Raw genomic sequence first — 17,435 nt, 5'->3', positions numbered from 1 at the left:
CCTTTCGATTCCTCTCCGCTTACCACACCCCCTAAGTTAGCCCCCAACTTCGCCAACAAACCAAACTTTCTCTCTTTCTCTGGCATTTCTCTGGAAATGTTCTCTTTGACATTTTGTGATGTATCAGTGCTAAAGAAAATACAAACAATTACATCGGCAAAACGCACGCATCACACCGAAAGAGCGGAAAATGTTAGTGCTCAGATTGAAAGATAAATTAAAAACGTCGAAACAATCATAGACGTTTTGTGAGCTCTTTGAGTTAAGTTTATCACTGGTGTTATCAGTGTGAATACTTAACAACTAGAATCGCAGCAAATACGCTATCAGCACCGAACAGGACACACCAGGAGACAACCGGGTATAGTGTGTTTATGAGTGTGTGTGTGTGTCGATGGAGCGGTCGTTCTCTCATCGGCATCCAGCAAGAGCATGCGAAAACGCATCCTAACCAGCCTCCCTGTGCAAGCCAAGTGCAGCGAATGCAGCTCCCGCAACAGCGAGGGTGAAAAGAGCGCAGTTTCAGTACGGTGCAGAAGCCAGACCCCGAAACGACACAGTCTGCAGTTTGTGCAATCCACGAGCAATACCGATACACCAGTATCAGCAAACGCTAGCAATTATGAACCGAGCTAAGGCGAGGATGTCGACCATCGGTTTTGTCCGCCTCGTTCGATCCTGATAAGTCTGACTATTGGTGGTTTACACACACCGTTTGCTTTAAAGGCTGACAATTTGCTTAAGAAAAGGTGTCCTACAAAAAACAAAAAGCCTGCGGGGGACAGTCAAACAGAGGAAGTCCAACCATTATGCCCCATGTGCAACGCAGTAATAGTTTTGCGATCTAACTTTGCCGTGTGTGCAGGTTTGTTTTGTGGTGTATTTCGATGTAATTGTGTGACGATATATTTGAGTGTGTGTGTGTTAGTGCGTGATTAACAAACAAAATCCCGCGACCGGTGAAAAGTTGACTTCCGAAAGAGTTTTCCCATTCCCATAGCAAGAAAGTGTATGGCGACGGAGCACCAAGGAAGGTAACTGCCCGAATCGAGCACACCGGAGACACACGCTCACGGTAGGCGAGCAGTTGGTTTGTGCGCTGGATAAATTCCAGCAGTTTGCATTGGGCAACATAAATCGTCGTCGTCGCGTGTGTGCGCCCTCGTCGTTGCATTCGTTGCGAAACGCTGGAGTAGTCGCTGATAAAAACAAAGCGATAAACAACAAACGCGCCGTTTGCCCTTTCTCTCTCACTCTCCCGGGCGTGAGCGAGCGTTCTCTCTCACGCTCACTCACTCACTGACGTTTGCTCGTTCATCTTAGCATCGGCGTAGCTCGCCATCTTGGAAAAGGCTCCCGTGTCAGCGTTGCCGTCATCGTTGCACGCGTATTGGTGTGTAAAGGGAGGTACGAAGGGTGGAAAATCTCCTCCCCTCCCTGTCACCCACTTACCCACTGCAAGGAAAAAGGATAAAATCGATCGGTGACGTGCTAGCCGTGAGTTGGTGTGCGAAGTTGCGCCTACCGGAAGTAAATAGTGTCCCGTTTCCGGTTGGATGAAGTAAAGTGGAAAAGTGGAGAAAAAGCAATAAAAAAAGAAAACTCACTAAAGGAGAGCTTAACAAGACTTCAATATTTGTGGTGATTTGTGAGGAAAAACGCTACGAAAAGCGGCCGCTTAAAGGGAAGGGCAGTGGACGGGGTTGGACGGGAGCAGCAGAGCAGTACGCACACGCGAGACGAGCACGATGACGACGGTGAAAACAGCTGTGTTTGTGCTGGGATCGATTTTTCCCACCACTGTGCTGCACATCCACTTCGGCCGGCTTTGAGTGGTGAATAGCACACATAAAACCGGGACGAGCCCACGCGTCCTGAAGCGCACGCACACTACCCCGAGCGCAGGACCAACGCATACACACACACACACACACCCGTACATCCACGTGCGTTCCCGTCAAACTCCCTCGTCTTTTAAGAGGTGGAGAGCAAACATAAAAAACAGAGGTGGAAATGCCGCATACCTGCGCTGCGGACGACGCCGACGTGTTGGGGAAAGCGAGTGTGAAAAATTAAATCCCCTGCCACTTCTGGTTCAAGCGGAAGGAAAAACGAAGCCCGCTTCACCAGGGCCCACAGCTCCAAACAGGATCCCACTTGAAAGGATTGCTGCTGGGTGGGAAATGGTCCGAGTGCAAGTAAGAACGTTCGCTCGCTAGGCTCGGCCTGTTCGGCTCTCTGGCCATCTGCACACTCTGGTCTCGGGACTCTCGCTCTCCGGTGCCCCGTAGATGCCCCCGTAGCGGAAAGTGCATCTGCCAGGTGCAATCAAACGCTGTGTCCACTGTGAAGGAAAACTCTTGCACACCCGAACGGTGGAACGGCTGTGCTTCCGAGTGAATCCTGCCTAAAAAAGATTTGTGAATTGAAGTGATTGAAGCTTGAGCGGATCAATGTGAAGTGAAAATTGTACCCCCTGTTTTTGGGAAGCGAAGCATAGTGTGGAAATTGCAATCGAAAAGTTACCAAAAGCGATGCGTGTTGTGTGTGTCGGTGTGTTTGTGAGTGCATCAGCTTAAAATTAAATTCGATAAATCTCCAACGCGAGCGAAAAGCATCGAGCAGAGGCCGTAGTTACCCGTGTCAGGAGTAAGGATAGCATTAAAGGTGTTCCCGACGACGGCGAGGACGACGATCGATAGCGTGAGGTTTTTGGTGCTCGGTAGCTCCCCTTTTTTTACTACCATCCAGAGAAACTCAACCCTGGAACAGGCGAGGGATAGGATTCTTCAGTTCTCTTTACCTGCGACCGTGTCCTACCGCAGATGAACCCTTGTCAGGCTCTGTAGCACCACTCGTTTGGAGTAGGCGTCACGAAACCAGCATTTGATACAGATTGTGTTCAGTAGTGTTAGATTGTTGGAACGAAAAGGTGGTATATTATTCAGTGGGAAATCATTCAAATATCTCCTTTAAAACATTCAATTCCAGCAACTGAAGTTAAACTAGTAATATGTGAGCGAAGCCCCCATTGTAGACGATAAGATAGATAGAACAATTTTTGTGTAGTACAAAACCCTTGTCACTAGTTTTACTAGGCGTTTATAATTAATGTTAACTTCTGATTCCTCACCAATGGATATCACTCTAGCCAATAGCAACTCTAGTTACCAGTAACCAGTTAGGCTAAGTAGAACGATTAGTATCAGTTACCATGCGTTACCTTGCGTTAAAGTCGTTATTCGTATACTAGATGTAACTATTATCTTAATGTAAGGGTAGCAAATTCTGAGAGGTGAAAAGTAGGAACCAACAAGGGTCAGTAGGGATGATGAGTAGAGAAAGAATTCGAATGGTGCTAAATATTGTGAGACAACAGTGATCGATTCCACTACTTCGTCGTCGAATTTTTTGTAACACTTCTACTTGCCAACACCTTTCTGGCCATCCTCTGCACGACCGGTCTGAGGTTGTACGATACAAAAATTTAAACACATACACATACACACCAATAGCTACAGGACACCGCCCACCCAACAGCAGGCAAAGTGGCGTCTTCAGGTGGGGGCGAGCTGTCAACGTCATCGTCGGCGATACTGCTCACGACGTTGCGCGCCGTAACGACGGCGGACGGTGGCGCCGGAACGTCATCGTTGCAGGCCGTGCCGGAGGGCTCGGCCGTGCGTACCGTACCGTCATCGATAGTGCTGGATCCGAGCACGCCCGTACTGATTCTGACCGAGGCGGAAGTGCCCTGTCCGCAGCTGGCATCACGTGCCCAGCCGCAACTGAGCGGTGTGACGGGCGCAGCGCCGGGTACGACGGGGACACGCACCGCACGAGATATTACGTCGTCCAGCGTCATGACAGGTGAGCAGGTTGGCTGCGATAAGCATGTCGCGTGTGAAGTGACAGTTTTCACTGGATAGAGAGCGTTTGTCCTGCATCGCAAAACGTGCGTTCATTTGTTGAAGGATGATTTTGTTTTTATTGACTAACTATCAGCCGAAGATAAGATGGTGAGAAATGTGGTCGCCTGTGAGGGACCTATTGGCGCTAGTCACGAAGGAACCTTGCCTGGCATCAGTGGTGGGTCAAGATATTTGGAGCGGAATGGCAGCCCCTATTGTTGTGATATTAGAGGGAAACAACAGGATTTCCCTCAACGACGAGGTCCCGAGCGGCCGCTCCGGGACAGGAAGAATTCGTTAAGGAATTTTTCATTTGAAAAAATCCTTCTTCCTTCTGTTCAAGATATTAGTTTCAATTAATTTCGAATCTTTTGTGACATTTGGTATGAAGGTAATTCAATTGGAAACAAGATTTTCATTTCTACTTAACACTTTCCATTTATTTATCTTGTCACTTGCCAATTCCATTAACTCAAACGATGGTTTTACATTATAGCAGCCAATTTTTCTCACCATAAAATACCATTTACAGCTTAAGCTGCAGCGTGTTTAAATACAAAATGTCGATTTTGCTTAATTCCGAACGAAAAAAAGTACCTTTTCCCATGAAAATGCTATAAACATTAACTTGTGGGACTTTTACACGCATTGCACAGAACAGGATAAAAAAACAAACACAAAGAAACACTCGTGTTTGCGATATCTTTATGGCAAGTTGTTCACCACTCATTTCTTACACCGCCGTATCGATTGGTTGTCTTTCACTTCGAACCACGACAGAACATCCTTTCTCCAGCCATCCGCCTGATGTCATCGGTGATCGCTAAGTACAGCCCCAAACCGGTGAGCTTAAGAGAAAGGAGAGTTACCCTAAAACTGCTGCGTATTTTTAGTTGCCACGTAAATAACGCCATTTGCGATCACCATTTCACTCTAGTGCGGGACATTCGCCAATACCCTCTCGGGCTCGGCTATTTGCATGCATGGTAAACTTATTGTAGCAAAACGAAAAAAGAAAAACCGCTGCACACCAAATCCGATTGGACCACGACCGTTGAAACTGACGGGATGAAAAGATTGATCTTTGACGTGAATAGTGACTGGGATGAGAATTTATGTCGCACCAGAAAACCCATCACTCTCGACACAAATCGACAACAAATGTCAAACGCACCGGGCGCGGTGGCCAGCGGTTCTTCGCCGGTGTTTGACACCGTGTCCTGCCTGTCTATTGTTCTATGCACGCGGTCACAAATGTATCGCCGCTGAAATGCTACGCACGTGATGTGATTTGCTGATGCCGTTGGGTCGGGCGCCGGTTACCATCTGGTCATCCTCGTGGTAAGGTTTTAATATGTTTCACACGTCCATCGCACGAAGGATTGGCCTGAAGAAATGGCGGGGAGGTCAACACTTCATCAGATCGTAGAAAATAAATAGTCCAAACGATGCATAACTTAGCGAGTGTGTGATAAAACATTCCTGTCACTGGGAGAAACATTACCTAATAATTATATCAATTTTGATTTCTAAAGCTTTTTTGGCCAGTTTGAGAATGGTTTTAAATGACATGGATTGTCGAACAAACAAGTTTAAAAAAGGCAACAGTTTGGCACTGTTAGCGAAAAACGACGTCAATTAATAGGTCCTGATTTCGGCCTTCGAACATTGTCAGAGGACGTTTTTAATGCTTCAGAAACTTTAAAAAACAAAGATTAATTTTCTGGTGCTTTTATCATGGTGGCTCTCTAGTCCACAAATCAGTGAAAGCTTTTTCTATTTGGTTGAAAAGAAGTTGGAATAATACCGCATATAGTTGGATAATCAGTCCTCACTATGGGGAAACGGCCCAGATGAGAATTGAACCCCAGTCCTGCCTTGTGAAGACCGGCGCCACTGTCGCATCTACCACCGGGCCGATCCAGACGGACATGTCTATGGGACAATAACGCAGAAAGAGCAGTTGGCGACCATTTTGAAAAATATATTTACGTAAGTGAGCGCGGCTTGGATCGAAGAATCTCTAAAATGACCTCAGCAGTGACCAATAGAAATATTCGGACAATTTTCTTATTTAGTTACTTATCAGACGCTGCTTCGCGCTGATCAGAGGATGCTTCAACGCTATCACTCCATCTCAGTTTGGTGCAACTTGTCTGTCTATGTTGACAGCTTATAAACACATTACGAGCTGGGTTGTCTGGTGCCATTCTCACAACATGCCCAGTGCAATCGAGCCTGGTGAGCCTAATTTCATGGAAAATAAATGGTCCAGATTTGTCCATCCCGACAGGCAGTTTGAGAGAAGAAGATATACTCCATTTGAAAGTAAAGTAGCAACCGACCGTCAAGTTTCAGGTTGAGCTAACTAACTGTAAGCACTCTTATCATAATAAGTTTTGTCATTCCGACATCTATAAAACAGTCCTGAGTGCTGCAAAAACCATTCCAACGCCACGTTTGCTTATCCACTCAATTTTTATTAATTGTAAACTCATTACCCATCGATTGAAAGCATCGACAAAAAATCCGATCAGCGCATTAGCTGTTCCACCAGTTAGACACAATCTGTGCCGTGCCATTACGAGCAGGATGTAACGGCTGTATGCAACCATCCTGCCGATTGCATCGTCCCATCCCACGAGGTTTTGCATCGAGGTTCCGCTAGTTCCGCAAGGCGTAACCGTACAGGCGGAACCTGATTCCCTTTTTTTTTGTTGCTTGTTTTTTCTTTGCGCAAACACGGTACAGCTTCCAGTCAGTCGAGCGATGGGGCGGAAAACGGAAAAAACCTGCTCGGGAAGGGATGCTTTCCGGGTGCAGCCAAAGGACCGGCGCACACATTCTTAACTGTACTATTTGTATTGCGGTTCTGCTGGTTTCGAACCGCCGCTTGCTAATGGGCCGCGCGCGATCGTTGCTCGAGCGGATAAGGATGCTGTTGCTGTTTTTCCTTCCACAGTCTTGCAGAATCGGCAGCCGTAGGGCAGCATGTTGCATTGAAATGTGTGTCTGTGCTGCCGCTTGTTTCATGTACGTTCCATTACCATAGTGGGCTAGGGGGAGTAGATGAGAATGTTCAAGATTGTTGAAGTTCCCTGGTATCGAATCCAATACGCGTGGTGTCATCGTGGTTAGTGGATGAAGAAATTCTTGCTCGAACTAACGGGATAAGCACGATGACACTGGGCATATCCTTGGTCGTACTGGTGAGCTTGCGAGCTACATACTTGTTCAGATTGCCAGTTGCTTTCTAGAGGATCTTATCACAACTTTAATCCTACTAAACGACTCTATCTCTTTCGTATATGCTTGTAATCCTGAAGATAATAGGAAAGACTTCGTTTTTCTTGCAATGAAAAAGCTTTTGTGGTGCAGGCCCCAATCACTGCCGACGCATATGCATTCCTCTATCCCAATAACGTAAGACTGTGTGTTGAAACACACACACACACATGCCAGCCCGCTAATTTTGTTCCGAAAACATAGTCATTAACCCAATAAAAGGAAAGTACCCAACCGGTACAATGCTGCAAATAGCTTTTAAATGACCTTCCGTTGCCAGTCGCAAATGCAAGGGTTAGCATACGCCCGAACACCAGCCACTGTTTCGCCTTGTAAAAGCTCTCCCCCGTTATCTGCCCCTAGATTTACCCCCCCCCCCCAACTCCCCCTGCTTCGATCAGCAATCGATGCATTTATCAGCCTCCCATATAGGCACGGCATATGTGACGAAGCGGATTCGATGCTCATCCAACCGACAAACAAACGAAGCGAACGGGATTCTTTTTTCCCCCGCTTCTAGTTCTTCTTCATCCCGGTCCACTTTGTCACACCCTGACCACCCTGAAGACTCTTTCTCTATTCATCGAGAATCGATTTTTACCCCGCACCTTGGGAATGATGCAGGGAAATGGTCTTGTAGCAACTCTAAGCTAATCGATGATGGGGAAGATGCGAATGCCTAGAGTTGGGCTCGATAAGGAAAAGGATTTCATATGCTTTTTCTGCGTGCCTGTTATGGGCAAAAATGAAGCTGGTTCGAGGCAGCTCTCTGCGCTAAGCATTAAATCATAGTGAAGGTACCACACGCGGCAGTATTTATCATGGACGAAGAATATTTAAAGCAAAAAAAAAATGCAAAACATCACAAACGAGCATGATTTCCTTCCGTGGTGGTGTTTATGTTTTTCCCCCCTTATTGAAAGCTTTCTTAGAATGCAAAGAATTGCCCTCCTGCCCGACCGTCGAATGCATTCGAAATGCATTCACCATCCGCCTCCGGGAGCGCATCACCCAGTGCCGCGTGTATGGGATCGGGATGAAAGCAAAAAAACAGCAGCTTCGGATTGGGGGTAGATTAAAAAGCTCGCGCACCATACACGGTCTCCATTGGCAAACACACACACACACTGACACATACCACGGTGTGTGACACATAAAACGGGAACATGGCTCCGTGTGTCGACAGCAGGCGACATTGGCGTCATTGGGGTTTGGAAAACGGCCGTGGAAGAATGGCGCAAAGCGAAGAAGCGCAAAACCAGGCACGAACGCGGAGCGCAAAGAAGATAAGTGCAAAGAAATGATCGAAGCAACAACAACAGAGGAGAGCCACCGGCCCAAACCACAACCCACACCCCACCAGCAGATCCAGCGGAATAACGGATCTTTCTTCAGATACAAATAATACTGTTAGCTTGATTTTCTCCTTCGTCCGCCCAACAGTATGTTGCGTCGCTTCGGTCCCGTTCGAATCTCTTTCTTTTAACCGATTCCCCGTGCTTTGCTGCTCCCTGCCACCCTCCTCCTCCCACCCCACGCACTTTTCTTTAATTCTTTCCCCTCCTCGCCTAACCCCCTTTCGTCCCCCACCGTTGATCACACTTGACTTCAGGTTGATGTTGGTCGTTAAGAATTTTAACTTCGTTCGCTTCGTACCCGTGTGTCTGAGTGTGTCTGTTGCTTGGCCATGTTGTGTTGAGCTCTGTTGCTTCTGTGCTTTGGCCCACCCCGTGTTTGCACTGAGCCATGCAGCATGCGCATCTGTTTATCACCACTTTCGACATAGTGGCAGGTTGTTTCTCTTTTCGTTGTCCCATCGATACGGTGGGTTGTCTTTCGTTCGTTAAAGATATTGATTTTTGAATCGAGAATTTAAAGCTTTAAGCATTGGATTGGAGAAGGATAATGATGTAGACTGCATTTTGAAATATTTAAGTGGTAATTAAAACTATTCTTGTGAAACTTTCATCTTCACTGAGTGAAAAAATGTATGCCTTGTCTTTGTGGTCAATATAACTTTTTGATGTGCTATGCAGCTCTATGTAGCAATGAAGAAGGATAGATGCAGAGGTTTTGTAATGGTTGAAGATCGGTAGAACATGTCATCATGTTTTATTGAGTTTAGACCTATGAATCTCGCATTTTTAAACTGCTCAACAAACTCTGACTCTTTACAAGAACTGCCTATTTCTAAAATTAAGACATCCTTCGACATCCGCTTATACTGCTCAATTGGTTAGCTCCTACGGCAACGTCACCGCAATTATCAACAATTTTCAAGAACTAAACGTCTTAGGCATATGATTTGAACGTATTTATCTGACTTCTGTAGAAGAAATAGCTAAACAATGTTTGATTTAGATCTTTACCACTAAATTTAAAATGAACTCGATTTTTTGATTGATTTAAAATGCATTCAACCTTTTGTGGTAATATGAGCAAAACCAAAGGATTTTTTGCTACTTTGTGTTTAAAACTACAAATCGAATGGAAAATTATGGTACATGATATGATTGTAATAGTTCATAAAAAGAAGCATCAAAAATAGATTAACCAATTTAAATGGTACTTAATACTTAAGAGCTACAGAATCCAAACTACCAATTGTTATCTTACTTTTGCAGTAAATAAAAATTACCCATAAATCCACCAAACTATACTTTAACTATTTATTTTCTTTATCTTTTCCTATCATTACAGGTAAGCAATAACAACTGGACAACATTTCGAGCCAGCGTCATAAACCCAACAGTGAGTGTTTACTGTCCCAAATGTCATAAGACAAGCTTTAACATCTTCAAAACATATTTTATCGCATCATTTTCCTACTCCTTCCAACAACAAAAAGGCACGACTCATTCGTGTCAAAAAGAATACCACTCAAAGATAAACACGTAGCATACCGACATGGACTACGGGTTGGATTAAAAGCTTTCCATTCACCTCTACACGGTCACATTCCGAATTTTGCCGGCCCGGATGACCCGGATGTGAACCTTAATGCTCGTGACCTAAAGAGCCCGAACCATCGCGGTGGAGGCCACCGACGTCACCGAATGTGCCATAAATCATAATCACAGCGGTCAGATCGGAGGTGTAATGCGATGTGTGTTAATCGGTTGATCGGTGATACTGCATGCTTCCGACGCTGGCCGCGACTCGTTGACAATGTCTTTCAATGTAGCTCTGCCCAAGTGAACTGTTGGTGTTTTGGAAGAAAAGCGAATAAGTCTTTAAACCGCCTGACGCTGACTTGGCTTTGTGTTTCATGCATATTTTATCGTCGGCACTACAGTCAACTACATCTCGGCCGGGTAGTGCTCGCCCGTGCCCGTATGGTTTATTGATTTATGTAAATGCTTTAATTAAAGCTTGCAGCATGCTGTACGTGAGCATACTTTTCAGCGCAGGCCACATCGGGTGCACTGCAAGATCGGTGTTGCATGATCACTGCACGAGAATCGGCGTGAAAATTCGTGACATTAAACTGTCCCAAGGTAACACGAAATACAGCGAATCAACGCTACGCTATTGTCAAACTATCGACTTCGTACTTGTTTCAAAGTTCACGCTTCGGGAGTCCGGGATATTGAGAAGGAACAGGGGCTGGTAAATGTTACAGTTTGAATAAATTTACAAGTTTTATCGAATCTTTTGAATTATTGATACCATTAACCCTAAACGCAAGTAAGGGGACATGTACAATATAGGAATGCTGCTTTGACTTCAATAGCAACAATGATATATCCATTTTGATTTTTTCTAATTTGGAACCATAACATCTGGACGTTTGACATTTCTTGGCTAACATTTTTGACTTTCTTCAGCTAGAGGTTCGGACTTGGGTACGGGAAGATTGTCAGGATGAAATCTGATACTGGTCTTTACGTGTCAGGAATCACTATATCACATATTTTAACTCTATTTTATTCAATAAAATGCATAATCGCTGCAAATATCAACAAGCAACTGCATCACACTGAAGATCGCAACATCAGGACACGCTTATCTAACACCGCCGAAAGGTCATTCGAGTTCATCCGGCCACACTGCGAGCATGATGCAATGTGGGCCAAAAGTAGCACTAGATGCAGCAGCAACAAAAAACTCTATCCCACATTCGCCGCTCCAAAACCTGTTACTGCGCGGCGCATCGAGGAAGTGCGGAAAATATGGAAAATTCGGTGCATAATTTCGTAATCATGCGTCGGCCAGTCGGCTGATGGAGCTGATGGCATTAACAAGCAAAAAACACTCCCCCCTCGACTGTGTTTCTACCGTGATGTCTATTTTCTCGAGGGTATCAACAGCATAAATAGCAACAGGCTCATCAACACCTTTCAATCCATACGGATCGAAGATTCACCACTTCCCGTGGCATTAGCGAAAATGGTGGAGTAGAGAGATGAGAAGAGCCGGGGTGTGGGGAAACAAAATCCGGGCCCGACGCATTTCATAATCGCATCTGAATTGATCTTTTTTGAGGTTCCTCGCCGTTTTTTTTTCCTACTTCTATCACCACGCGTTGATGCTGTCTGCATCTCTCCGCAAAGGCCAACCACATTGCCCGGATCCCAAAAGAGCCTCCGGAGAGGCGTGGCACAGCCCGAAAGCGGCCCGGTGCATGCGTCTGATCCGAACGAAGATGATGAATCGCACACGTCACGAGGTCGTTGCCCTCCGAGTGCCGTCTCTCGCTCTCTGTAGTGCGCGAGCAAGGCAGATGAGATCACCGAAACTCTGGCGGGGCCTGAGCGTACGTACAGGCAAGAAACAAAGAAAGCATGGGATCTACTCCCGAAACGATGCTCAGACTAGACCAAGCGGAAAGGATCGATCGAATGTACCGAAGCATTCGCCGATTGGGCTGGTGCTGGAAGGGAACCGTACAATAACGCACCGGAGCATTAAAAGGTAGAGAACGCGAAAAGCATACCGAAGAACGGACGAGACGGAACGGTTCGATCTGCTGTCCATGCTGTTGAATCGGTCTTCAGAAAAGGCTCCAGACTGGCTGCGCGTGGAAAGGTTTTTGTATGCGATCTTTTGGAACTTTTGTTTTTTTTGTCTTGCACGGTCTTCGGATCTTCGAAGCTGGTCTGGCTGAGAAGATGAAGCACAATTGAGCGATAGAATTCAGGAGTAGGGATTAGAATTGTACCCTTTAAAGTAGGTAGTGGAATTTTAAATATGGCCACCTACACTGTACGGTATATATAAACATTAAAAAAAACATTATTGGTAACATTTCTTAAGCTCAGATATTGATTGTGGAAAATAGACTTATTTGAGACGGCAATTTCAAAATTTTCGAATAATCGAAAAAGATTTCTCAAAAATTACTTTTTCCTACGGTCAAGCAACATGTATGCCATATTCTATTCTACAATATTGCCAGCTTATCGCAAGCGATCTTGGTGGAACGATTTGAATCTCTGAGGGGCGGTCCGGTAGCCGAGGCGAGAATGGCGCTGGTCTTCACACGACTTTGCTTTGGGTAAAATTAAGTCACAGAAAGCCAGAAATGACAGGCCGAGACCTCTCGAGGTTGAAGTGCCAAGGAAGAAGAAGAAGAAGATTATTTGATTGGAGTCGGTTCCTTCTACACTACTGAGAGACTCCATAACTCGATGCATCTGTAATCGGAAGTCAGCATGCCCTTTACTACGATCACCTTATACATTCAGACATTTAACTACAAAACAAATAAATCTACAAAAAATCAGTGGTATTAAGAATTTGTTTGTTTTTCACATTCTGAACTCAGTTGACATACAGAAGACAATTATAATAACCTCTGCTAGGCCATCACACCAAACCTCCAACCGTAAGTGTTGTTTGTGTTGATGCAAATTTTTACTGCAACTGAAAACAAACTTGAAGTTTGTGTACAAAGCAAGCACAAGCGTTTTCTTGCAAATGCCTTCCGAACTGAGCATAAACTAGCCAAGAGATAAACATTCCCACTGTAGAATGTTTCGCTTTATTGTACTTTAATTGCATGGACAATCCATCATCTATGGTTTGCCGCTGGGCAGTTAGCAAGGCCTACAGTAAAAAAAAAACAATAGCCCACTCTCCACGGGCCAAGAACGTAATGAAAGAAAACCGCAGCTCCTCGTGTCCTCGGTGCATTCACCGATCTACCCAGAACGAAAATTCGTGATCGCAAGAAGGACGCCCAGACGGTACGCGTCGCAATCGGCATCGCGACCGAGGAAGAAGGTAGCCTTTTGCATAAATCAAGCCCAAAGGTAGCCAAGAACGCAATAGAAGAACATTAGACCGTTGTTTTGTGTAAATAATCATAAATCAATAAACGCTCAATGAGTACTGTGATGCTGGCCGCTTCGTCGCGTCCCATGAGTCGCTAACCGAGGGCATGATCGTTCCGCCCGTACAGATTGTTCTTCACGGCTTGCTCATTTTCCACACAACAGTGTGTGATTTCGTACCGCGATAAACCAGCTAATGGAAGGAAACAATTGAAGCTCTCGGATTGGAAAAGGGGAGAAAAATGGGCACAACCGGACGGCAGGGAAGCTCGATCGATCGATCCACCCGATCGATAACTCTTTGCCGTGATCTTTACGCGTCAAATCACGATGGCTAGATGTGCGGCGGACGGGCTGTGCAGACTGTAGCGCTGGCTGCATCGAGGCACCCATCGATGCACAAGGATGCAAGGGTTGCGCGAGCATGCAACCCAGTTGATGGATTGTTCCTTGTACGCCGTTCGCCCATTAGTTCTGCGGCGCGAATCAACCGAACAAAACAAAGATCCAAATGCGCCATTAAGACAAACACCAAATCGAAAAGAGGAAAAAAGACGCTCAACAGCAACAACAAAGGGCCACATTATGCGATATGCACTGCCTGAAGGTGCGAATGGTCCATTCTTTCGATTCGTACGTCATACCGGTGTATGAATGGAGCTACGGCTGCTTGTGTGCTGATAGATGGTCAAGGGTTTTTGCACAAGAAGGTGGTATTTGCCGGGCTGACATCTACGATGGCTGGTCGTGTTCATGGTCACGGCACTGTGGAATTTGATGCGCTGAAGCGCATTTGATGTTTATTGCAACAAGCATGAAGGAAATTTTGGAAATATGGTCGTCATATTTCCTTCTTTAAAAGAATTCTTAGCTTACAGTTTACCAAGTAGAAAAGCTTGGATTAAATCTCGAAATTATTCTACTGTTGTCATCGTTTTCACCACTACACCACCACCATCGTCTCATGTCAAAAGATCAAACCTTTCGAGGTCATTTGCAACCATTTTGATGAAATCTACGCTTAGTTGTCTTAAGCCTTCAACGGAGTATATTCGATGAAGTTTGGGTTGAACCTCTGAAATCATCCAAAACTAAACCTGTTGAAAGTAAGTTTTAAAAATAAATTTGACGTTGCGCTGATTCTTTCAATGATTTTAGTCCTACTGCGGCACAGAAAATACAGACTCAATGACTTCTTTTTTTTATTCATAAGAGACGGCCTGGCCGTGTTGCTTGACTTCTTCTTTTTGGCTCTATGACTTGAGCGATCTTAAAGTCCATTTGACGGCCAACTAGACATAATAATCTTCAGCAATAGCTTGCTCTATGATGTCAAATTCATCTTGTCACTCAGATCAAATGGCAATTTGTGTAGTATTTCATACTGAACTAACTAAAAAATCAGGCATTACTATTCCCTCACGGTCTTGGATTACTTCAGATATCCTGGACACTGCTCACGAACAAGAATCGTCAATTAATAGAGAGAGATAGTGCTTTAGAATAGGGAAATTTGTCTGAGGACCAATAGAATCCCTCTATTCGCTAAGGACTGAGGACTTTCGCCAACGCTAAGGAATTCTTCTTCTTCTTCCTTGGCACTACAACCTCGCGAGGTCTCGGCCTGGCATTTCTGGCTTTCTGTGACTTAATTTTACCCGTTGTAAAGTAGTCAGCCCAACGTACGGGACGGGAGTCTGGATGGAATTTGAACCCCGGTCCTGTCGTGAGAAAACCGCCGCTGTCCCGGTTCCACCCCAAGTACTGTGGACTGATGACTCTAAATGTTCTATACAGTCTTAGCATCTTCCACCGAGACAGGTGTTCAGACAGGACAGGAGTCCAGAAGTTTCCACTGAAGCTGTAGTATCACTGGATGGAAGTCAAAGCCATTAGCATATCTCAATCTTAATATTGTTGTCAGAGTTTTTGACACTAGATTAGTGAAGTACACAACTACAAAAGTGCAATCAATTATCTAGTAGCAGGAATACTGTAATCCGAGAGTTTAAGCCGCCCTCTCGATCATTTAGTAAGCTTCTGTTACATTGCAGAGCTTGTCAATGTCGTACGTTTATGAAGGAATCGAGATTATAACACATCTATGACTGGAATGATCCTCTCTAGCAGCAAGCTGAAGAGCAGACAGGAACGCCAATCTCCCTGGTGCATGTAGAAAAATTTCCATCCACCTTCACCTGACATGTGGTGTAGATCATAATCATTCTTACAATCTTTGAGAGGTGAGATTACTGGCTATGATGTAATGAATCTGCTGCTTTGCTATCTTCCCAAACACATCCCGCATGGTAAATATCTACTAATCATGCTTTTGCGACAATTTTGCTGTTACTTTATCGCACCGTCACACAGTTTACGGGAGAGCGACAGCGACCCACTTGTACCAGATTGATATTTACTTTCTCTTCACATGTATGAGGTGTATAATTACAGTTCTTAACGCACGTTACCACAGAAACCACTCGAAGAAACCGTGTCAAATAAGGTACGCCGCGCCTCGAGCATGGTTGCAAAAATAAACTTCCACGCCTCCACAGGCGAGGCCCGTTCGATCGATTATCGAATCAATATGGTAAGCAGACCGAACCTTCCCTTCCACCCAAGTTACCCAACAACCGAGCGGATGACCAACTTTCTACCGGAATTCATTATTATTATATCATAGAATATTTAATTACAAGCGTGCTAACGCACCGACCGCTAGTGCAGCGCAGTAAAACTCGAGCTCCCTCGACAACGATCGGTGGGTATGTGGTTGCCGTACGTCGCGATCGTCAAAGTTTACCCAGCGCTACCCGAACAACCAGAAGCAGCTTCCATTAAGCGATAAAAAATTACACATTGACAACCGTCTGTCAGTGGACACCGGCTTGTCTGCTGGCTTGAGGCAAAATGTTCGCTTAATGGACGTAAGGTTACACTGTTCGCTTGGATAATCAGAAATTATACTTAGCAGGGACTACTTACAGATAAGCATGACACGAGTGTCAGGGAAGGCCAACGACTGAAGAGGCGTTTGACTTATCTTTATAAACCGTTTTCGCACCGGTTTTGTGCTCTCGGACGCGTACATTATGCAGTCATTGGAGCTGGGAGCGAGGGATGGCTCGAAATGTGGGTCATAATTCTTGAAGTCGTTTGATTAATTACGGATCATGTTCTTTTAATCAATCGATAGTTGATCACTGCTTCGACTACTGCTTTTGGAAGCTTGTCCAGCTATTATCCCTGATGTATGCATACGAATGCAAGCTCGAATGAGAAAGATAAAATTTATCATCAAATCAATCAAATTGAAGATGCTGATAATTAAAAGCTTGAATAGTTGTAATTCATACACCCAAGCAGAAGTTATTGCTTCTTCACTGCAGGCTCTCGCTCTCTCTCTCTCTCGCTAGACAGTGCATTTATCATCCAAACACCTCGCCGTTCTAAAGGCCATAGATCAAACCTTTACTTGTCCACACAACCCTCCGGCTGCTCACCCTCCCCGAGGCTGCTACTCGCTACCCGACACGGTCCAGTCCGTTCGGTGCAGTGTGAATGCACTTGCAGTTACGCAATCTTTGTTTACATGTGCAAACGCAAAGCAACGTAAACTCTATTACCATGTTTGTACAACAGCAAACAACTCTCGCACGAATCTCGCCGCTCTTGCGCCTGTCTGTTTGTCTAGCGGCCTGCACCCGTTGCAACCCGCCGAAGATGCACCAACTGCATCGTGTGTGCAGTATGGACGGTTTAAGACGTATCTTCATCGCCGGTATCTCCCAGGCCTTCAGTCCCCCCCCCCCCCCCTCTCCACCATTTCCAGAACCCGTTCCGCGAAATGAAACGAAATGAAACAAATCGAACGGTTGAAGCTTACAGCTCATTGCACGCTAGCACTCACGCCCGCCGCCATCGCTCTTTAGCTGCAGTATTATTGCATTATTTTCTTATC

General features: G+C 45.3%; 1 protein-coding gene across 1 annotated transcript in view; it reads left to right on the top strand.

Moving 5' to 3' along the window:
• Positions 1-217: 217 nt before the first annotated feature.
• Positions 218-17,435, top strand: part of LOC118508967 (probable nuclear hormone receptor HR3) — a 119,592-nt gene continuing 102,374 nt past the window's right edge. Inside the window, exon 1 of the mRNA XM_036048935.1 lies at positions 218-3,870. Within this exon, the coding sequence (XP_035904828.1) occupies positions 3,864-3,870 (7 nt within the window). The 5' untranslated portion in view covers positions 218-3,863. The remainder of the gene's footprint in view (positions 3,871-17,435) is intronic.

Source organism: Anopheles stephensi, chromosome 3 (assembly GCF_013141755.1).
Source record: "Anopheles stephensi strain Indian chromosome 3, UCI_ANSTEP_V1.0, whole genome shotgun sequence".
Classification (NCBI taxonomy): Eukaryota; Metazoa; Arthropoda; class Insecta; order Diptera; family Culicidae; genus Anopheles; species Anopheles stephensi.
This window is presented reverse-complemented; position numbering and strand designations above follow the sequence as displayed.